This window comes from Prorops nasuta, unplaced genomic scaffold, assembly GCF_024137725.1.
Source record: "Prorops nasuta isolate Cenicafe-Biocafe unplaced genomic scaffold, Cenicafe_Pnas_1.2 PNAS00015, whole genome shotgun sequence".
NCBI classification, from domain to species: domain Eukaryota; kingdom Metazoa; phylum Arthropoda; class Insecta; order Hymenoptera; family Bethylidae; genus Prorops; species Prorops nasuta.
The window spans coordinates 4,534,254-4,552,499 of NW_027116812.1; the positions used below are offsets into that span (position 1 = coordinate 4,534,254).

The 18,246-nt window shown below is 37.0% G+C and overlaps 2 protein-coding genes across 3 annotated transcripts; one reads left to right on the forward strand and one right to left on the reverse strand.

Annotated features, from left to right (window-relative positions):
* Nucleotides 1-74: 74 nt before the first annotated feature.
* On the forward strand, nt 75-11,276 carry Tmc (Transmembrane channel-like). Its single transcript, XM_066736445.1, has 13 exons — nt 75-2,775; nt 2,867-3,296; nt 3,719-3,954; nt 4,037-4,228; nt 4,294-4,612; nt 4,690-4,885; nt 4,955-5,527; nt 5,601-6,000; nt 6,197-6,376; nt 9,578-9,698; nt 9,767-9,920; nt 10,009-10,159; nt 10,367-11,276. The coding sequence occupies exons 1-13, from the start codon at nt 2,522-2,524 to the stop codon at nt 10,533-10,535; spliced, it is 3,375 nt and encodes a 1,124-aa protein (XP_066592542.1). The 5' UTR covers nt 75-2,521; the 3' UTR covers nt 10,536-11,276.
* On the reverse strand, nt 10,593-18,045 carry LOC136779107 (uncharacterized). 2 transcript variants are annotated; one of them, XM_066736456.1, is made up of 8 exons: nt 17,734-18,045; nt 16,336-16,554; nt 16,089-16,269; nt 15,418-15,608; nt 15,151-15,350; nt 12,260-12,426; nt 12,086-12,181; nt 10,593-12,013 (listed from the first exon to the last, which is right to left on the reverse strand). In XM_066736456.1, exons 3-8 carry the CDS (start codon nt 16,194-16,196, stop codon nt 11,615-11,617), a joined length of 1,161 nt encoding a protein of 386 aa, XP_066592553.1. In that variant the 5' UTR covers nt 16,197-16,269; nt 16,336-16,554; nt 17,734-18,045; the 3' UTR covers nt 10,593-11,614. The 2 variants fall into 2 exon arrangements, with proteins under 2 accessions (XP_066592553.1, XP_066592552.1); XM_066736455.1 differs by having other exon boundaries at nt 15,151-15,357; nt 15,422-15,608; nt 17,734-18,028.
* Nucleotides 18,046-18,246: the final 201 nt, after the last annotated feature.

Consider the following 18,246-nt stretch of genomic DNA (forward strand, 5'->3'; position numbering starts at 1 on the left):
TTGAATGTTATAAATTATTTCAAGTATGAGACTACAATTATTATATTGGATCTCCAATGTATGAATATTTTTTAATTTGGTATCAAAGGAAAAAGGTTTCCTCTTGTGGCTTTAGATTTTTTGTAACGATAAGCTACCTGTCCCTACAGTCCCTAACGAAGACGCACAGTCATTAATAGTCTGTAAATGTATGCGTGTTGCGGTCTCTTAGCACTCGTAAGTTAATAATGCGACGAGAGACATTACCGCCAATGTGTTTTTTGCTTTTTACCTAGCATGCTGACAGACAGTACGCCGGCAGAGCTTTCAAGGAACGGTTCGCCTCTTCAGCAAATTGATGTAAAAACAATTTAAAATTTCAGTAGCATATGAAAAACTAGTGCATTTTGGATATTCTGGTGATTTGCTTAAGTTCTTATAAGCTTTGAAATTAGTCCAATCAACCACCAGTCGTAGATAAAAGGATCTCGACAGTGACAAGTAATTTCCTTTACGGGTGAGAACGGAGATTACCCCTACAGGCAGGAAAAGGTGCGCCTACGTCTTTCTGCTTTCTTCATCTATTTTTTCCCAAACTCATTTATATTGAATTGCGTTAAATAGGAAATTACAATGACGCAGTGCCTTCAGCTCCAACAATAAAAGGAACCATTAAGTTACAAAAAAAAAACAGCAGTTATTGGTCGCTAGTATAATAAACTGTAAAAATCGTTTTTCTTCTCTCAACAGAGTTAAAATGAAACAAAATGGGAATATAAAATGAGCAAAATGAAGAAGGAGGAAATGGATAAGAAAAACGGAGAGGGTGGTGAGGAAACCTCGCAGCTCGAGGCAAAGAAAAGGGGAAAGACTCCAGGGATTTTGAGATTGGACAACTCCAGTCGATCTCGATTCACAGTTACAGCTGCTCTGCTATCCCCTCAGGTATTGTAACGCGAAAAATTAATCCGGGCGATTTGTAAATATGAAAAAGGGGAGAGACAACAGGAGAAAGAACACCAGGTTCGATAAAATTTCCAAAGAGGTTCGAGGCACGCTATAAAGATTAGCTGGAACAGCTTGCCATTAGATTCTAATTACGTAAAATGCCTAGGCATCGAAATACCCGACTCCTACCACCTACGAATTGATTAATTAAGCATGAAAGCATAGCGTGAAAATTAGATACCATTGGCGCTGGTCATAAATTTAACAGAGATAACTCAGCTAAGCCGTTAAACAAAGCCAGATTAACAATCGTAATTTCTAACAGTTTCTCTAATCGTCTGGAAAAAACTGAGAATATTACATCAAGTATTTTTCTATGAATGCATCGCTCGATTTGGTGTTGAAAATTCAGACTAAATTGCTTGCCCTTCCCTAAACAAATGTTTGCAGAGAAATTACGTTTGGTGAAGTGAAATTAATACTTTCCGTGTTGAAATATAATGGTTTACCATTGAGGCTTATTAAAGTAAAAAATCCATCGAGTCAAGGTAGCTAATTCGTTAACGAGTGTGGTTGCTTGTGGGGAGATATTAGTCGATTGGGTGATTTTCGTTGGTTTCGCGTGTAACACGTAGGAGTGATTATTAGGAGGGTAGGTGGAGTCTCCCCATGAAAGATGCCGCTTGGTCACTCAGCCGTTTCGCCCCAAGGTACCTTCACTAAGGGGTGCGGCATATTCACGTCGCATGCACGCTCCACTAATCCTTTCGACAACTCCTGCCACACTTGGAGATACACCTGTAATCGAACTCCCAATAACATTAGTCATGCAAGTTTTATCATTAACGCAATTGCAAGATTTATCGATAATCGAGTGATTACGAGCAGTTTGCTGCTTCCAAAAATGAAGGGTTGTCGATGTCGTGTATTCAAAGTGTCAGGCAGGATGTTGTGACTGATATCGAAGAGATGGCTAAGATACAGAAGGGTGGAATGGTAAAAGATAGCGATAAAGAGGCGCGGTTTACTAGCTTGAGCTATCGACACGCGTCCTGATCCCAGTTAGTTAGAATCCATCGCTCCTGCCTTCGACTACCTCTTGTTTACTTAGCCAAATTCGATGGGTAACAAACCACGCTGATATGGTAATACTAGGTGTCTCTTTACCAAGTGTAGCTTAACTTTAATACTTGGTACAGGACTACAGCAGGGATATGTAACTAAATTTTTAAACGGGCTAAACATAAAATTTTAAATTTACACTGCTTTCTTTATACCGTTAAATGTTGATAATTCAAATCATTTAAAAAACTTTATCGTGATCAAGTTTGAACATCGTGAATCGGATCAGACTCGTGGGTGCCTGTTGCATATTCCTGCTTTACAGTATCCTGATAACGCATTCGAATATCAAGAATTATTTAGCGCCGTTTCATCATATTTTAGGGAGAACCTTCTTCGCCTCATCCTTCCGTTGATCGACAATCGGTGACGTTTGCGATTAACGAAGAGGAACAAAATCAGGATTCTCATGTAAAGTCAAAGAAGAACGGAGTGGAGATGCGGAAAATATCAATCGGTGGTTAGTAATAAAATGTTGCCATGTGTAAGAGTTGTTCAGGCTGAGAACTGTTCAATTGCAGACGAGGACGAGCTGGAAGCTGCGGATGACGAAGATTATTCGGCTTCGGCGTGTGCCATTATCCAGCGTCGTTCTTCGTGCCGCCGGCAAAGCAAACGATCACGTACACGTCGTGCATCCTCTTCTTTTGCCCTTGAGTTTGATGGAGCTAGACGCAGATCCTCCGCTTACACGATTAATTCTGCTTCGAATGGTGCATGTGGCGAGTCAGTGCGATACACTTTCATTTCTAACCTAAAAAAGTGTCCAGTGTTTACATTCAGTTGATAAAAGTATTTGTGTTTATTTTGGCTACAGTACTGCAATTTCCATGGAAGAAGGCCGTACGACACAGGAACAAGTTTTCGAGAAGCTAAAGTGGCACAAAGAGGTTCTGAATGGCGTGAAGCAACAGCCATGGTCTCTTCGACATAAGATGAAAATAGTTCAAAAGGCCAAACAGTACGTAAGGAGTCACGAAGGTGCCCTCCAGGAACGATTGGCACAACGACGCAGTACCAAAGACGTTATCGCTCGTATTTCTCTCATACTTACAAACAAGTCACAGTATTTTCGGCGGGAACTAGTTAACCTCCAAACTTGGCTTGTTCCGTGGGAATCGCGTATCAAACAAATTGAATCTCACTTTGGTTCAGCCGTAGCTTCCTATTTCACTTTTCTTAGGTGGTTATTTTGGATAAATTTGGTTGTATCTGCCACACTTACCGTTTTTGTTGCATTACCGGAAGTGAGTATGTTATCTCCCACAGAGCATCTGCATAAGTATGGAAAAGCAGATAATTTTGTTTCGAACACCTCTGATATATAGGCCCCGACTGTTAGTTAAAATACTCCATAATATGCAAGAAGAAGCACATGAAAACCGTAATTATGATAGATATTTAAAATATTGCGTACGAAATTTTCGAAACGTTTTAATACTTGCGTTTTTAAAGGTATTATACAAAATTTTAACGATTCACAGAAATATGCTCTTTTTGAATTTATTATCTGGATTATCTTATTTAGTGGACTTTGTACATCAAAGATGTTCAGAGATGTGAAAATGTCGGCTTTTTCATACTTATGCTCTGTGGGATTGTATGAAATATTATCTATCTAATATGCTTCCGCGCGCGAGCATTGTTTTATAAAAATAACAATATCCAGGTACTAACTGCTGATGTTCAACTGGCTGGGGAGAGAAAAATAATGCTGCAGGAAGAAAGAGCCAAATCGAAACACTTGATGACCTTATGGGAGTTTGAGGGTGTTTTGAAATATTCTCCATTTTTCTACGGTTGGTACACTGACAGGGATTCCAATAACGGCTATAAGCTTCCTTTGGCGTATTTTGTCACTAATTTGGTGGTCTATACCTACAGCTTTGTCGCCATTCTACGCAAGTACTTGTCGTTTGTTGTCTCTCTCTCTTTCTTATTAATCAATTATCATAAAAAATCAAAAAAGTATAATTCATATTACTAGAATGGCTAAGAATTCCCGATTGAGCAAACTTACGGAGAAGGAAGACGAGTGTGTTTTTTCCTGGAAGCTCTTTACCGGCTGGGACTTTATGATCGGTAATCCGGAAACTGCGCACAACCGAGTAGCTAGTATAGTCCTTGGATTTAAAGAAGCATTGTTGGAGGAAGCAGAAAAGCAGAAAGATGAAAGAAAGTCTGTTTCTAATATAACCTTGCTGTACCGAAGCTGTTGTTGTTTTCTATCATAGAATTTTGCAGTTGGAAAGTAATACTCATGAGGATCTTCGTTAATCTGTGCGTAATATTTTTACTGGTACTCTCAGCTTACGCCGTGGTGGTAGTGGTGGCGCGTAGTACCGACGAATCCATCGAAAGAAGCTGGTGGCGCCAAAATGAGATCACAATTGTCATGTCTCTGATATCCTACATGTTCCCGATATTTTTTGAAATTCTTGGAATCTTTGAAAGCTATCATCCAAGAAAACAATTAAGAATACAGCTGGCTCGCATTATGGTCCTGAATCTTTTGAATTTGTACTCTCTAATTTTTGCCTTGTTCGACAGAATTGATTATATGGTAAATGATGAACCAATACCAACATAACGGTTTAACCACATGTTTTACAACATCCTGTGTAATTGAATCAATTTTAGGAGGATGAATTGAACAGCCTTAAGCCGGAAAATACGAGCTGTGTGAATAAACCAATTGAATGTGATGATAAAGTATTATATTCTACAGGGATGAATAATTCGCTTAAGGGTAAATCAGTTGGTGCTTTAGTTTCGTTAAGTTTAGTAGCATTAGCCTCCAATGCAACCGAATTCAAAACTGCACCATCCAAATTAAGTAAGTTCCTTTAAGTAACCAATCCATGCAACGTTAAATTAATTCATTGTTAATTATTTTTACTTTTAGCACTGCCTTTTCAAGGGGTCACTAACGAACTTTTGATCTACGACCCTATAGCATACAACAATACGTTATACGCTGATTTAAATAACTCTTCGGAAGAATATTATAGCTCCAATGATTATCCACATTTGGACTACGAGTATTACGACAATTTGAATATTTCTGACAGCACCATCTACGGAGAAAACTCGACGGAAGAATATGGATATGATATTGAAAACATAACGAATGTCGTCACGTCGACTATCTTTGATAATTACACGACGTACGAAACTTTACCGGATAACACAACTTTTTTTGAAAATATAACTACGAGTAATACACAAATGGCTGATGAAAATTATACAAGCATTAGAAGTACGACTCATTTCAACGATGAATACAGCACTGACTATAATTATACTTATGATTATAATTACAATAGAACAAAAGCCGACGATTTCACGACAATTTCAACAAATCTTCTGAACGAGAGCGATTCTGGTAAACGCGTTGTTCCACTTGCCAAAGATAATTATTTGATAGTCTGTTTCGAGCGAAATTGCACGAGGTCCTCGGAAAGATCGGGACTACCAGGTAATATTGATATGTTATTAAAAGAGAGGTTTGCTGAATGGTAATATTAATAATTGTTATTATTATTATTAAGTATTACTGAAAAAATTGGACTTAAAAACGAGGAAAAAGTTGCGTCGTTTGTGCTGGGAAACAATGTTCGGTCAGGAATTAGCGAAGCTTACAGTAATGGATTTAGTACTGACCGTTGTTTCGACCTTGAGCATGGATTTCTTCCGAGCACTTTTCATCCGCTACTTCAACGGCTGCTGCTGCTGGGATTTAGAGAAGCAATTTCCACAATATGGAGATTTTAAGATAGCTGAGAATATTTTGCATCTGGTGAATAATCAAGGTATGGTCTGGATGGGGATGTTTTTTAGTCCAGGTCTTACGGCCTTGAACCTTCTGAAACTTGGAATTCTCATGTATTTACGATCATGGGCCGTTCTCACCTGTAACGTACCCCACGAAGTCGTTTTTCGAGCCTCCAGGTAAGCCATGTTCGTTTTTTGATACATTATTGTTATTATTATTATTGCTTTCAAGAGACACACTATAGTGTCTCGACGGAAAGTACATATACAAATTGATAAAGACATAACTGTGTGTACCGCCGTCGAGCACTACTCTCTTATACAGCACAAGTTTTGCTGCCCCGATTTTTAAATCGACTTTATTTTTCTTTAGATCCAACAATTTCTATTTTGCCTTATTATTGACCATGCTATTCCTGTGTGTTTTACCCGTTGGTTACGCGATTGTATGGGTCTCGCCATCCTGGCACTGTGGTCCTTTCTCAGGATATCACAGAATCTACAATTTAGCCACGGAAAGTCTGCGGGGATCTTTACCAACACTTATTCAACGGTAATGATAAAATTAAACGGGAGAATCTGGTTTACACCACTAAAATTAAAAGTCTATAGTGTTCTTATACAGTCCATGAAAATAAAATCACTAGTAAGCAATGGAAATGGCAATTTTTCGTTTTTTCCGATATTTTCTATTATTTCAAGGTAGAAACTAGCAAATATTATTCAAAAATCGGTATTCCTGTTGTTGGAAAGTCATTTTCAATTTGAATAAGGCCTACAGTTAAATCAAACTTATTTTTGTTTTCAAATTTTAACTGTTTTTGTATATTTCCAAAGACGTTCTACCATGTTGGATCAACCACTTTTAATTTTGTAATTTTCAGTTCTGATTAGTAATTAGCATATCCGAAAATATGTAAAATTGAAACAAGAATCATTTTCTTTGATAAAATATACAAAAACTGTCAAATAAAAGTTAAATTTTAAAACAAAAATAAGTTTAATTTAGCTCCAGGTCTCCAAATTAAAAGTAACACTTTCCAACAACAGAAGTATCGACTTTTCAATAATATTTGTCTTTACCTAGCTTTAAATAATTGAAAATATATGAAAAGAGCGAAAAATTTTCAATTTTCTTACAAAATCGCCGCTATATTAGGTACGCCATATTGAATTTTTCTATTTGGCCTTGTCGACTTCATAAAGTAAATATTTATATGCCGCCCGTTTTTATATTTCAATACAAAACAAACCGCATTGTTCAAACTAAACAAACAGCTAATTGAAAAATAATATTTAATTCCTCAAAATTTTCAAAATTAAAATGGTCATAATAATCAAATATGTTGAGAGAGACAAAGAATAATAAGAAAATCTGAAAGAACACACTCCAAAACGGTAAGAATATATGCGACAAAAATCTGTCTATGTTCTATCATTCTTAGTAATTAAAAAAAAAAAATAAAAGTTTGTGTCGTTTTTTATAGAAACGAGTTAATATGATAGTCTATTAACACTAGATTTACGGACTGAGCCAATTTGACTCGTTCAAAGGTATTTCAAAATCATAATTTATACGTAAACAATGTTTTAAATAAATTTTTTAATAATAAATCTTTCATTTAATTTAAAGTATAACTAATTTCTATATATAAAACTTCAATTTTCGTGTATTATTCAAATTATCTCACTTTGGTAAAAATAGGTCTAATCAACGTCCGTAAATCTAGTGTTAAGCTTTAAAATAAAGTCAACAAGATTTACAAGACGTGAAAGTCCTTGAAACTTTGCCTTTGACCACTGCAAGCATAGGACACAACACAAACACAACACACGCGTTTGATACAGTCAACTTTTACTAGTATTTTGATCACTACAAGAATTCTTACAAAGATAGAAACTTTTATTTTCACTACATACTGCACTTGAATATTTTATTCAATTTTAAGAAAGTAAACGCATGTAATTTTACCATACACTGTACTTCAAAATTTTATTAACTTTTTACAGATTTAAATGCTTTTAACAACAGTATACACAGTGTACTGTAATACGATGTCAAAATTTTAGAGAATTTAGCGCTTTTGGTACCACTTGACACTTCACTTCGACATTTTGTCGTATTTCAAGCGATTTTCTAATGAAAAATGAAGAGAAATGCGAATTCCGTCGAATTTATGCGATGAGATTGCACTGGCGCGTGAAAAAATTGTAAAAAAGTGAGAAAAGCGTAAAGTCCGGTCACTCTCGCTGGCGGTCGAAGATTAAAAAATTTCGCTCCGACGCCATCTTTTTCGCCAATATGGCGGCCGTGGCGAAATTTTTTAATCTTCGACCGCCAGCGAGAGTGACCGGACTTTACGCTTTTCTCACTTTTTTACAATTTTTTCACGCGCCAGTGCAATCTCATCGCATAAATTCGACGGAATTCGCATTTCTCTTAATTTTTCATTAGAAAATCGCTTGAAATACGACAAAATGTCGAAGTGAAGGGTCAAGTGGTACCAAAAGCGTTTATTTGTGTTAAAATTGGATAGAATATTGAAGTACAGTATGTAGTGGTAACAAAAGCATTTATATACGTAAAAATTCATATGATAATTGAAATTATAGTGAATGTTACCAGTGAAAAATGCGTGTGTTATTTTGTGTTGTGGGTTTGTGAGCTTGCAGTTGCCAAAGGCAAAAGGGTCACGGATTCTCATAGCCCGTAAATTTCAATAATTTTGTTTTAAAGCTTAACTCTTTAACAGTCTTTTGAAAATTAATTATTTGTGCCAAAAATGTTCTAAAGAAAGAAATTTTCAGAATTATTTTAATTTGTCAAAATTGCTTTTTTCAGAATCGTTGAATCTAAATCGAATGTTAGATTTTGATACATATAAATACATATTAGGTTTGATGTGATTTATCCATTGTCGTATTTTAAATCAGGATAAAAGTATTCTTCGCAATTTTATTTAGAATTTTTCTAAATTTGACAAAATATTTGGATTTAGCGAATTCAAAAACCTATAAATATTCAAGGAAAATGACTTGAAAATGGTCTATTTAAGTTTTTGTATTGTGTGACATATATGCGGTATAGACTGTTAAGGGATTAGAGCAAAAAAATGGAGTGTTTAACACTTTCGCTGTTGCTATAAATTGACTTATACCCCTAGAAGCCGAATGTTTTTTTCTGCAGAAATTAATTTTTCATTACATTACTTCTTAAGATGTACAAGCTTAAAATGCAAATTGCAATTCCAGATGAAGCTACGTCGTCTCTAAGCGTCAAACGCACCGCGGTATTGTTACACCACAATGTCTCAAAATATAATAGCAGCGAACCTTTTAAACCGGCCACAAATTGTTCGCTTAGTGAATACAGCAATCCAAGTGCCATATGTTTGTAGAAATAAATTTCTGCTGGAATTTAAAAAAAACAGCAAAGATGGAATAAATGACGTTTAAATATAATTTTAATAGTATATGTCTTCACCGCATTAATGGCACTCCTTCAGAACGCAAGAGAATGGCTGCCTCACATAAGCACTCTGTAGGTACTGCAGAAAGTAACGGCCTCTGCACTTCACATGGACGCCATTAATGACAATCAGTGTACATATGTTATTAAGAATAAATGAACATTTAAAGTATACAATTTTGAATCTTTTTTGGCACTTGGACACATATTTCTTACAAGTCTTTTTTTTTCTTTTTCCTTGCATTATTCGTCGGACTAAATTATTTTTATCTCGAATTTTTCTAGTATTTTGGATTATCTAACGTCTCCCGGTATAGTTATACCGTTAATCGTTCTCATGACTTTAATCATTTACTATATGGTTTCCCTGGCCAGCTCCTTGAGAGAAGCCAATAACGATTTAAAGGTAAGAGAGCATTCCTTTTTATGGATCATCAATTTTTCTACTAAAGTGTTTTAACAATTTCCTTGTAGATTCAATTGCGGCACGAGCGTACAGAGGAACGTCGAAAATTATTCAAAATTGCTGAGAAACGTAACAAAGTCAATGACACTCCGTTTATGAGATGGAAAAAAATCATACCAACACTACCATTGCATAAATTTGAGAATCACCCTCTGGTTAGAGGTAAGCGTATGAATCAGGATCATATCGATCTTTAATAACTTTTTAATTATTCTTTGAAATATATTAAAATATTAATGGCATTTTTTAGACACTGAAGAAAACAAGAAGATAGATGATATAAGACGTTCGGATGCTTCGGACGGAGACGAAATTACAGATGCAGAGCAAGATTCTCTACCCAATGATTTAAATTTATCTTTTGATAATGATAATGAAGATTCGAGAGTTTTCAATGATGGGTAAAAGTTTTGAGATTTTAACTAATAGCATTTAGTAAAAGAAATAAAAACAATAATGTTCCTGCTAAAATATTTGATTGGTCAATCAGGTAACGCTCTTTTAAATCGAACAATTATAGAATATTTTGATAGTTGCTACTTTTACTGAATGCAACGATTTTTCAATAAATTTATATCATTTACGCTGCTGATATTCATTTTTTTTAGAATTAAAACCAAACTGGACGACAACTCGTTAGACTTGTCTGCACGAGAAGCAAGTTCTATTCCAGAAATTCGAATAAACGAGGCTGGAGGAAAATCGCAGAGCATCGCGTCCTTCAATTCTCAAGAAAAAGTTTTTGTCCCTATTTCAGAAAGCGATGTAGTAAAGTAACAAAAACAAAAATTTCTTTACACCATATGGATGTGCCATAATGAAACAGAGTGGGTAATCAAGGTATCAATACTGATATAATTCATTACTTTGTGCGCGATAGATATACTATATACAATTAGCACGTTTTACATTTGCATGACGTGTCTTAATAATTACATGTATTACGTATGTACAAATACGTAAGTTCTCGTGATACATCGTGCATAATTTACTCGCTTTTACGAGTACTCACTCCAAAGGTACATAAGTATTATTCCTATGAAAATACTGAAATTCCTTGGACAAAGTTGTTCAGATAAGTTTCTCATTCAAATTAACCACAATTTCACCCAATCTTTCATTTATCAATTCACACACATACTCGCATAATATTAGTATAAGAAGCATTTAAACTAAGCTTATAATTAGATTCGTACAAATTTGGTGATCGAAATGGAATAAATAGGTCCGTCCTTTTTTGCTGCATTACTGCACTAAAGCAATAAGTTAGAGTGAGAAAACATATATATTTGTCTTATTTCATCTATTTGCACCATTTCAACAGTGCAGCGAAAAAAACAAAACAGATGTTAAAAAGCTTCTCTTAGGTTGATCTAACCATTCGATAAACTTTCGGCGATTGAGATTTACAAACTATTAGTATGTACAATTTGACGCAGCTATAAGACAGGGTACTGTGTTCATTGTCCGTTATGCACACTGTTTTCTTATTAAAAAATAAACACTCTTATAAATATCGACAGTACTTATACCGTATCACGTATAAAAGAATGGATCACTTTTACACGCGTACCAGATTGTTTTATCCATTATTAATGATTCAATGTGAGAATTGCTTGAGCAAAAGAAGCTGAAGTGACAGTTACGTTCACATGGTATCTATAAATCTGTGTGACAGGTAGAAAAAGCGTCTACCAGAGGATTTATTGTAACTGGTTCGAAAGTCGCCTGCTAACTCCTTTGTGTTCAAGGCTAAAAGAGAAGTAGAGGAGGTCGAGTGTTACACTTAATCGCTGTTATTAAAGTTTTGTTGGTTTGCAATTTGATCGTTGAGATGGAGATTATAGAAAGGAGTGTCATCGAGCGTTGCGATTGGGATTGTAGATGGGCCTCTGGGTGAAGGTGTTCCTAGAGTTTGTGGCGACTTGAATGTACTTGGGTCTTCTGTCTCTGGTGCTCCAGTGCAAGTATGTGTACCATGCAGCAACGATTGCCCCGAAGGCGTTGCAAGTTGAAGAGAAGATAAGCAATATGGTTAGAATGCTCTCGACTTCCGGACAGTTGAGGTCCATATATTTGATGGCGGTCTCGGCCAGTGCAGCGGTATCGTCACGTGACCTGCAGACGCAGGTAGCATTAAGTACCCGAGCCGGGCTGCATTCCAAGCCTGTCAATCGTGCCAAATGCATAGCCGATGCGGCACACGCAATTATGCATGCGCTCGTTGCCAATACTGCCAGAAAAACGCTCACCACCTACCGAAACATTCCTTCCCATTAGTTACACTATTCCTTTTTAATGTCTTTTATATTCCAGATTTCTCTTACCTTTGTCGACGCAAGGCAAAAACCAGGACCCATCCCAGGATACTCTTTCTTGAAGCAGCACAACAAGCAAATACCAAAACTGCCGGATAGCAACAACTAAAATATAAGAAGTACAAGTGTGTATAAATAAGATAAAAGAGGGAATTTAAAACTAATTAAAGGTAAAACAATTACCGGTAATCCACTCCAGTAGGGATTGTCCAGTAACGGTAGATTGGGTGCCCAAAGCAAAAGCCACAAGGACAGCGAAGTGACCGCCACACCAAGAATCGTTTGCAGTGCTGCCAGACAGCGTGCTAATCTTCCATGATGTAGTAAAGGTGGCAATGACTTGCGAGTGCCTAAAATGAGAAAACTTGATTATATTTAGTTCTTCCAAGAATAATAGAAATGGGTTTTAAACACTTCCAAGGAAGATATGTAGGGCTTCCCGAGAGTCGACCGACTGTCCCTCCATAAATGGAATCTTAACCGTGCAATTCAGTGCACTGTCCTTGCCTTATCCGTTATCAAGTCATCGGGAAACTGGGAAGTATCCTAGCTAGGGTTGCCACCTTTTAGAAAGTTGAATAAAGTAAACATAAACATTTATGTAGAAACAAAAGTTAATCCCGAACAAACGAATTTATGCTTCATCATTTCAAATAAAAATAAATAATTTCTGAGTATTTAATATTCATAAAATATAAAGTGTACTTGTTCTAAATAATGTAAAATACTTTATTACAGAGTATAGGTGGCAATCCCAATCCCAGCTCCCATTCCCTCTACCATAATCGCACTTTAATTGTAAAGGACTAAAATTCAAGTTCTATGTTCTAATATATATACATATATATATATAGGGAGCGATAACGTATTCAGGACTCGATTTGGAATATAAATTCCTGGAAGGGTGTCGGCTTGAAAGTAATATCGTGGAATAATAGGCCGTGACTTGGGAATAATGATGATTTTAGATGAGGGAGAGCAGGCGGCCGTAAATCCTCCAGGTTTTTTTTACCACTTGGTTGTTATAATAATAATAATGGTGCCTGGGAACTGAGATCCACTTGAAAATGCTACGTTAAATAAAGGATTAAATTCGAAGTTTGCACGTGGGTAATAAACTGCTGAATAAATACGTGGTTGACGAGGAGCGAATGACCTGGCCTAGGAGATTGGCAAAGAGTCCGTTGTATGTACATATATACATGCATACACACGCTAGGCATGACACGACTATCAACGGTTTCGTCATAGTGTCAAGAGAGCCCACGTACATAAGAATCCTCCACGTAGACGGGATTTTCCGTCCTCTATATGCTATTCACTTGCGTAATTTGCGAGCTAACGCCATGTAATTGGCTAATCGCTTTTGTAAAATGTACTAAATTTATAAACAGGAAAACAAGCAGATTAGAAACGTTTTTCCTGTAATAATAAAGGCCAACCATTCATGCGGAAAACAGGCTTAATTGCTTGTAGGTATACACGCCACGGTGTAACAACTGGTATCCAGCAAACGTTTTATCCAGTCAAGGTTTGTTTTCTTTCCAAGAGGTGCTCCTCTCCAAGTGTGAATTGATGCGTGAACTTGCTAGCTGGATTACGCGCCGAGTTGGAAACTCGTCCGGTTATTTCACGCGCCACCCACGCACAGCACAGCTTCAAAGCTGTAAACTCCTTGCGAACGCCTCCAAATTTACAGCCTGCAACATCGTTTCCTAATCGAAGAGAAAATACTCACTTTTCCACTTTCATCACTGGAATTTCTTCATTTCCCGTATACGTCACTCGTGTATTGGTTCTCCTTAATTTATGACTGACCAAATTCTTAAGTAAATTTTAACATTGTGTGTGTATGTGAAATCATCGTATTCGTGATAAGTGAAAGTCCACTTTGCCAAGTGCAAGTGCACTCGTTGTCAATTAATGAGCATGTTGAATATATTGGAGCAAAAGTGAATAAGCTCATTGAACGATATTCTTGTACAGTGTAATTTGAATTAATTTAAATTTTAATCTGTATGGGGTATTCCACGTCAAATCACAGAGTTCGCGGATTCAATAATCTTTGATTGTCTTTAAATGTTTTTGCACTTTTGAGCTTATCGAAAAACATTTTTGTATCAACTTTGAGTCAATTTTTAGGAAAATCATGAGTTTTTGAAAAGTGAAGAAATTTCAATGATCGCAGTACTATGTTTTTGTCTTGAATTAAAGTTTCTTACACAAAAGCGAAATAAACATTACTTTGAAATTTGTTTTTTATCGGATCTAAGCAAACATTTGTTTTTGAAAATAAACGTCAATTTTCATTTTTTTTTAAATTCTGAAAAATATTATAATCAAGTATAAAATTTTAAATTCTACGTCTCTCGTGAAACGATATATCGTTTTCTCCTTTTTCTTCAATTAACAAAATACATTTTTTTATAGAATAATAATTTTGTTATTTGACAAAGTTATTGTTTTAATTGAAGAAAGAGAAGCCAAACGTATACTTCCATAATTGCGATGGGCTTATAAATGTTGTATTTTATCATAGTGATTTCGAGAATTAAACAAAAAACTGACATTAATTTTCTAAAACAAATATTCACTCAGAAAAATGAAAAAAAAAATAATAAAGTAATATTCATATCCTTTCTTATAAAAAACTTAAATTCAAAACGATAAAATGACGCTCCGATCGTGTAAATACCTCCACTCTTCAAAAAAGTAGAGGCTCTTTACAAACTCTAAAACTTTGAAAGTTCTTAACTTTCTTCAGGGTAAACGAAAATATCAAAAAATTTACATAAAAGTGTGTTTCGACAAGTTCTAACAGATAAAATTTGTAAAGAAAATAAAAAATGGTCAGGCTCCCTAAGGTTTCATGTGGAATGCGCCAAATGTTCTACATGCCTAGCTTGACTGAGACCCTGATAGCTCAAAATATCCCACGTGCATCAACAGGATGTTTGGATATCCTTAGAACGTTCTTAAAATGTTTGTAATATTTGGGAGTTTCGCTGGCTGAAGGTAACTCGTTTGCTTGTCCAGAATACGATTTTGGAAAGGAGACAAGAAGGTTGACTCACGTTGGCCAGACCGGTGCATCACTATCATTCTGCTGTGCCTGAGGGAATTCCTGGTGGGTGTGTGACGTCCGGCAATTTGAGAAGCTGCCAGATTAACGGGGACCGTCGTTGACAAACAATTGGTCATTGATGGCGCACGACCGATTTCCTTTTCTTTGTCCGCTCGATGTACCCTACCACTGTGCCCTGATGAAGTGCCTCTTGCATCTATAAACATTCTCAGTTGCACGCAATTACGTATATTACAAATCAGATCATGCATTTTACTCACCGGTCACCTTAGCGTTGTGAATCTTGGAAAGGTTACCAGCGCTAACAGCGTTGCTCACGCGATTCCTATTGTTGTTAATGCTGCTACTATTGTTATTATTGCTGGCCGCCCCGGTGCCGTCACGAGCTTCATTCAAATTGTCCACACTCTTCGCGGAAGTCACGCAAGGTGGCATGGCCGTCACGTCCTGAAGTATAAATATGTATGTTATGTAGCAAGAAACGCAAAAAAACACTTGCTGTAGAACACTTTTTCTTTCTCAAATATTAAAAGTATACAATTAGAAATTATCACGCGTGAGGCATTTATAATCAATGCCTTAACTTGTTTTCGTTTGCGTTTACATCGGCCATGCCTTTATCCAATAAATACCATATTTAGTCTTTGTAAAAGCTGTAATAATTGCCGTTTTTATGAAAATTTATCACGAGCGATTTAATAGTTTTTTTTTCAACCATTGATGATAGCTCGTTGGACAAACAGTGTTATAAATCAGCTGAGAGTTTTTCCTGTGCAAGAGAGTTCAATGTCGGGTTTCCTTTTACGTATTTCGATATGGTGGCCTCATGTAAATATCGGAAGAAACTCTTTCAAGTTGGACTATAAATTAATGAGGTTGAGGTATGCGTGACGTTTGTGAGGTGAGGGGGTCGAGATAAAAGCACACCTTGAAATTGTCGTAAAAGCTGACGGGCCGGCTCCTCGGAGCGTACTGAAGTTCTTCGTTTGGCTGCATCGTTGTTGGTTGATATATCGGATGCGCACGCAGCTCCATTGGTATTCGCTTAATTAGCCACCCTCTCTTGCACTTCCGGTATGCCTTTGCCCGCGCGATCTGCCTTGATCACCTGAACAATGCCATGCTATTTAAATAATATCATTTACGAGGGATAAACAACAGAAAATAATATTACCTTCGGTCGAAAACCTTTTTTTGCAGCATTTTTCTCTCAATCTGTAGCGACGCGCTGTCTGTCACGCTTCGAGCGATCGTGCTGCCGCCGCCTTACTGCCTGACTGACTGACTGACTGCGAAGAGAAGGAGACCACCGTCACGATTGATGCTCTCCGCTCATCTCGATGTTATTCCCACGTGGTTAAACACGTGCGCCATATGCCTTTTTTATTCGAACCTAAAACGTTCCAAAGCATTCTGCTTGATGAATGATTTGGAAAGAAGGAAAGCGACACACACACACACACGCATACTCGATTCAGAGCGGAACGGTAAATTGTCGTGAGAATGTTGTGCATTTCGTCAGCGAGCTCTCGTTCGAAATAACTGGCTGCAGTCTGAATATACATAGTTGGTTTAAGAATCTACTAGCTTGTAAAGAGACTTTGGAGTGTTTTGGAAATTGAGATAAATCCGGAAGTCTCTTTGTGTGTAAGCGGATCCGTGACTTTCGCGAGTTGAGGTTACGCAATAAGCGCCACCACGCAACGTAATAACGCACCGCGACAGGTTCAGGACAGAATGCACAATAATGGCCTGACCTACACCTATACAGTTCACTTTAATCTCATTGGCAGGAAATAATCATTGTTAATATGCCTTCCACAAAGCGCTCAGCTTCCACGCAACTTGCAAGTTGCAAATTCCCTCGTGTCAATTTACACGTGTGCTTCAATACTTTTCTTTTTATTCTCTTCGTACCACTAATTGTCGAGCTATTTCTCTATTAGCGAGCGCTGCTTTCTTTTTCACTTTCTATTAGTATCTTTCTCGTTAACTGGTAAAAATATTGACACGATTGCACTTTTCAATTAATCTGGGATTAATAATAGAAAAGATGCAAAAAGAAAATAGGAGGTTAACGTTCCATAACGCTGCGAGAGAGATTAATTTTGAATGTGCTGGACACGTTATTGACCTAATTGCTAGCGTCACTTCGTTTTCTGGAAAACGACAATCTTCTTTACCTATACAGACAAAAGTTCCATCAAATACACCGATATAATATTTTGAAAATTTATTTCAGCATTGCTTAGAACACAATCAAAAAAATGCTGATTCTTGGCGAATAAGAAACCATTAAAGATCACGTTACACTTTGACAAGTTCAGCACTATATTTGACAAGTGCGGGAAAATTTCATCAAGTTTATACGAGCTGCATGTCGTTAGCAATGCACGAGTTTTTATTCGTCAACTGCTCGCTCATCCGCGTTGCCGACTGAAAGCTATTAAACAATAAACATGACAGTATTGTGTGCTCTTATCAGACGACTCGTTATAACCGATGTTATTTCAGGCTTACATACCAGCTGGCACGTTTTTATTACCTTTAACTCTTAAAACTAAAGCGCTACCTTTTTAATCGAACGATGCAAGGTCTATAGTTCTGTCCAAATCCAAATAAAATCCCATGCTCGTGGTTTCCTCTCCGGCACTTTTTGTGATTAATCTTTGAAACTGATTGGTTGATGGATTAGCAATGTTGAAAGAGGAGTGGGAATTAGAAACGCGGCCGCACAGTGTTTCTAGGACGGTGTCACGGTGACAACTGGCCGCTGGCAGTGCCACTAGATTGTGGATGGCGGCGGCTGCGTTGCGTTGCGGTTCTCTTCTCCTTCTTTCTCGTTGCGCGGCGCGCGCTCCTCCACCTCCACATCCAATCCAACCTGGGCAGCGAACGTAAACGCAAACTGCCCCACTCTCTGTGCAGAGACTTCAACGCCCGAAAACTGGCCTGCCACCTGTCAGCGAGCCTCGCCAATAAAAATGCGACCCTTGCATAATAATCATAATAATTTTTAGAAGCAGTCAGTGTGGCTTTCACTGTTTTTTTTGTAGCACCGCGACTACCGCGAGTTACGTGATCG

Bases quoted from the DNA above. Each gene is read 5' to 3' on its own strand.
- LOC136779107 (XM_066736455.1), bottom strand. From the start codon at position 16,196: ATGGAGCTGCGTGCGCATCCGATATATCAACCAACAACGATGCAGCCA. The intron at 12,427-15,150 runs GTGAGTCAACCT...TTCTCATTTTAG, and splicing joins GATGCACCGGTCTGGCCAAC to GCACTCGCAAGTCATTGCCA. The intron at 12,182-12,259 runs GTAATTGTTTTA...CTTATATTTTAG, and splicing joins CCTACTGGAGTGGATTACCG to TTGTTGCTATCCGGCAGTTT.
- Tmc (XM_066736445.1), top strand. From the start codon at position 2,522: ATGTTGCCATGTGTAAGAGTTGTTCAGGCTGAGAACTGTTCAATTGCA. The intron at 3,955-4,036 runs GTACTTGTCGTT...TCATATTACTAG, and splicing joins TTTGTCGCCATTCTACGCAA to AATGGCTAAGAATTCCCGAT. The intron at 4,613-4,689 runs GTAAATGATGAA...AATCAATTTTAG, and splicing joins TCGACAGAATTGATTATATG to GAGGATGAATTGAACAGCCT.